We start from the raw sequence: 4657 nt of genomic DNA, 5'->3' as shown, positions 1-4657 counted from the left end.
TTGCACCGGCTCCTGTCCCCCCCGCCCCCTTCCCCCCGCCCCTCCCCCCCCCCCCCCCCCCACCATACCAATCAAATGCAGTAGGATGAGAGTTCTCATTTGCAACATCCACCACTCCTTATGAACATAGCTTCTAGTGCATATCAGTTCATGCTTAAGGATATCAAGTTCTATTACTTTAGACGTCAATAACATTCATATGGCCTCCTTCCTAATTCCCACTTAAATAATATGTTAACATATCACCTCTTAAAGAAAATCATATATCAGTCTTTCAATAGTCAAAGCAACTTTTTCTCATGAATCTTGAAGTCTCACACATTCAAGAGATTTCGGTATTGACAAGAATGTTGTTCTCTTCCCACGGAAACCCCCATCCTTTTTCTGGCTATTGACCTTCCAAAAGTACTATTAATCATAGTGTCAAATTACTTCCAAGGTACATCAATCAATCAACTATGCCTCAATATCAAATTGACTGGGCTCAGATCGTTTGGCTATATGAATTCTGTGTATTCATTCTGTTCTTATCAAAATTGAAAAGATTATCATAGTTAGACTATTTTATGTTGATTGTCAACCTACCGAACGAGACCGACTACACCTTGTAAAGTCACCAGGGCGGAATCACTTACGCATTAATAAAAAAACTAAAAAAGGGGGAGTAAGAGAGCCATGTGCAAAGAGAGAGATTGAAGGAGATACTCCCAATACAGATGTTAAAGCTATGAGGGCAATGCAAATGGACCATTGAAAAGCCAAATCTTAATCTAATCGTCATCCCCTCTCTAAAAAGGCCAGACTAAGGTTTTTCCACTTACTGTATATAATATACAGGTCAGCAAGGATTTGTGACATAGAGAAATGAACATATGAAAAGATTCCTCTTAAATATATATAACCAGTCAAAAGAATTTGAACAAAAAGTGTACAAGGGAATTGAAATGAGCTCAGAGAATTCTTTGTACAGTTCAAGGTGTGCACAAGTTGGTCCATACATCACAACTATTTAAAAAGAAGGAAGATATTTTAACACCGGTAATCTAATTGATCTCCTTTATAGAGTGTCATGTCCACGACCAGGCTATGCTAATCTCAAGAGAAAAATCACATTCTAGTGTCTCTCGCAAGAGGAAAGTTCGACTGAGCTTTCCCTACATATGCCAAAATACAAGAAGCTAAGATTTGCTCAAATACAAGTGTTCGAGACTTGACTTAGGTCTGTATCAACACTCATCTTATCAAGTAAAGGTCTATCTGGCATTCCATCAATAAACAACTAAATCAAAATTGAACTACTAAATTCTCTAATTAGAGTGTGATTTCTCTCACTACCATAGAGACTACCTTCAATTACTTTTCTTTTTCTACAAGTAGTACTTTAGCTTTCCACTCATTTGAATTTTGCAAAATGCGGTGCATAATTTTATAACAACAATAAATAAAGTAACCAATTTGGTGACTATCACTAGTCACTTCCTAGTTTCCGATTCCTTTGTCATTATACAATCTGCAGCATACCTGCATAACAATGAGTTCACCAGCTAAGTTTTCTTTTTATTGTTGAGTTCACCAGCTAAGTTCTACATATATACATAGCATTGACATCTCAATCTAAATTCTACCTATTTTAGCTTACCATCCTAATGTTATCTCATATAGTCAGTCCCAAGCGGTAAAGGAGGAGATTCAAAGTAAGATGACCGTCAGCGAAAAATGAATCAATTTAAGATGAAGCATATACCCTACCCCAGAAGTTTGGGATTGAATCGTAGTAGTAGATATTGTTGATGCTACTGACATGCCAACCAAATAATAACTAGCAAAAAATTAATAAGCACACTAACCTGATTCACCCTCGGCAAGCTTTTCCAGTTTGGCACCAACCAAACGCCGCTCATCAACGCCACCGGGTTTCAGTTCATAAATAATCTGGCGACCAATTCAGATTTGTCAATCCAACAAACAGAAAGTAAAATACCGAAAACTTTTCACGAGAAGAAAAACCTGTCGGTGTTCCCAATTCCAAACGGAGACGTGATCGGATGCATCAGCTGTGACAAGCCAAGGATGCGTCGGGTGCATCTGAATCTTCACGATCTTGTCATTTGTCGGGCGAAAAGCCCTTAGACGCAGCATATTTTCAACTGTTCCCGCAAAATGGAAGCAACAAGGAGATGGATCTGGCTATATTGATAGATCTTTTCCGGCGAGTGCTGGTGGTTGTTGGAGTGTTTAGCCGGTTCAGTGAAAATGAACAACTATGGTTTTAAAAAGGACCGATTAAAAGGCGTCTTGGACCGGCGAGCGACAAAGAAGAACAAGATGCACAGTGTGTGACTCTGTGTAATTAAAAAAAAAAAGAAAAAAAAAAGAGGACAATTAACTGTTTAACTGCTGCGTGTTAAAAGTTTGCAACAAAAACTTATGTAAATGTTAAGTATTTGGATTTACATATAGCTTTGGTGTTTGATTTACGTATGAGAATGAGAGGATCATAATATAGAGAATTTAGGTATGAATTAGTAAGGAAGAGTGTTTCGTTTTTTTTCGTTTGGTGTTCAAACTTCAAAGGTTAAAAATATTAATTTTTTTTTAAATAATTTAATTTTCGTAGGATTAGTATATATATTGCTATTTCACGTCCCTGAACTTGTTCGATTTTTCCTCTCAGACACCTCAACTTCGCCACATTCCTATTGAATTCCTGAACCACCCATAATTTGTACCTTTTAAACAGTATTGACTGACATGACACAAAATGTGTTCTCATGTCGCTTAAGCGCGTGAAGACGATTTAAAAGAGCTGATGTGGAATCCATCACGTCTTCTTTCTCTTTTATCTATATAATCCTAGTTTTCTCCTCTTTTCTTTCTCTTCTTTCTTAATGTCATATTTAAGTTGGAGCTGCTCAAAGTATCTCTCTTCTTCATCAATTTTCTTTATAGATTCTGATGGAACTAGAAAGTTAGCTGATTTTGGAGTTTCTTCATCAATTTTTGAGCCAATTTTAGATTACGAGCCATCGTTTTCTTCCTTATCTTCGTGCTTAATGTTCATCGGGCGACGTGGCTGGAACACCATATTGAATGGCCATTGAAGTGATATATTCATATATATGATACAATTTCAAGGCTGATATTGATCCTTCGGTGTTACTGCTCTTGAATTAGCGCATGGAAGGCCTCCCTTGTCTCATCTTTCTCTTTCAAAGTCCTTGTTCATGAAAATCACAAAGCCCTCCTTCAAAGTCCTTGTTTGTGAAAATCACAAACGATTTCGATTTTTTGATAATGAGGAAACTGAAAACAACAAGTATTACAAGAAATTCTCAAAGAGTTTTAAGGACATGATAGGATTATGTCTTGATCAAGATCCATTCGGAAGGGCAACAACAAAGGATCTATTGAATCATCAATTCTTAGAGTTATTTGGGTTGAACTATTGAAATGTTTTGATTTTCTAGGTTTTATTTGGATTTTTATTTTGGCAAGGTTGATTGATGTGTAAATTATTTAAACGGTTTGAGTATTTTGATTTGTTGCACTTTCCACGTGTGAAAGGTGGATTTCACGCGCACAATCAATAAAAAATATCTGCTGAAGTTTTGTGCCATGTCAACTATTAGTGTCTAAAAGGTACAAATTATGGGTGGTTATGGATTCAATAGTAAGGTAGCGTAGTTAAGGTGCCTGAGAGGAAAACCGAACAAGTTTAGGAGTCTGTTTATGTATTCCGCCTTGTAAATAAGTACATTATTATGCAACGATTAAATTTTTTTATGCATTCAACCAAATATTGTACAGTCCTATGCGAGATTTTATGCTGAAATTAATTATGAGTAAGTGACTATAGCAATATTGTTAAAATGCGCTAACTTATATATGATTTAATTACAAGTCAAATAGAGATGTTTTTTAACTAGATACGATGGAGATTGCAATTTGTTTGGAACTTTGCTTACCAAAATATCTGCTATGTAATTTGTCCGCCTAAAGCTATGTCAAATCACTAAATTTTGCAATTTCTTCAATAGTAACATGTACGCAAGAATAAAAATTCTTAAGTTCATCATCGATATTCATTTAATTTTATTTAGTTTAAAAATGAATTCATATTTTGAATTTTTCTGGACATAATCAAAGCTAATAAAAATAATCGATACACTATAAATCTTATTTTTTTAATTAACGTAATCATAGTCTCCGCATATTTATTTGAGCAACTTTCACATATAACAAATAAAAAAATCATATTTGTATGCTATAGCAAAGTTTGCATAATTGCGCTCCATAGCAAACATATATATGTATAATTCGCTATACATATACAATTGAAAGCTGTCTATTTCGCTATACATATATACAAAAAGAAGCAATTGTATAATTCGTTGTCTCCTCTTCAGAATTGTATAATTTCGCTGACAGGCCATTTGTATAAATTGTTGTTAGCCTCTCGTTTGTATAAATCGTTGACAAAAATATTTGTATATAAAAAATCGCTCTCTTTCGCTTTATACAAACATAAATTATACATTATACAAACATAAAACTGGGCAGGGGAATATTTTTATTGTATAATTATAAGTGTATAGGACGAATATATATGTATTTGCATGTGTATATACAATTTTCTCGCGCTTTATACAAACAGAAA

General features: G+C 34.8%; 1 protein-coding gene across 1 annotated transcript in view; it reads right to left on the bottom strand.

Moving 5' to 3' along the window:
- Positions 1-2430, bottom strand: part of LOC102597779 (uncharacterized) — a 14056-nt gene extending 11626 nt beyond the window's left edge. The window contains exons 1-2 of the mRNA XM_006358433.2: positions 2008-2430; positions 1848-1932 (exon numbers count right to left, since the gene is read on the bottom strand). Coding sequence (XP_006358495.1) covers positions 1848-1932; positions 2008-2139 — 217 coding nt within the window. The 5' untranslated portion in view covers positions 2140-2430. The remainder of the gene's footprint in view (positions 1-1847; positions 1933-2007) is intronic.
- Positions 2431-4657: the final 2227 nt, after the last annotated feature.

Source organism: Solanum tuberosum, unplaced genomic scaffold (genome assembly GCF_000226075.1).
Source record: "Solanum tuberosum cultivar DM 1-3 516 R44 unplaced genomic scaffold, SolTub_3.0 scf00277, whole genome shotgun sequence".
NCBI lineage: Eukaryota > Viridiplantae > Streptophyta > Magnoliopsida > Solanales > Solanaceae > Solanum > Solanum tuberosum.
This window is presented reverse-complemented; position numbering and strand designations above follow the sequence as displayed.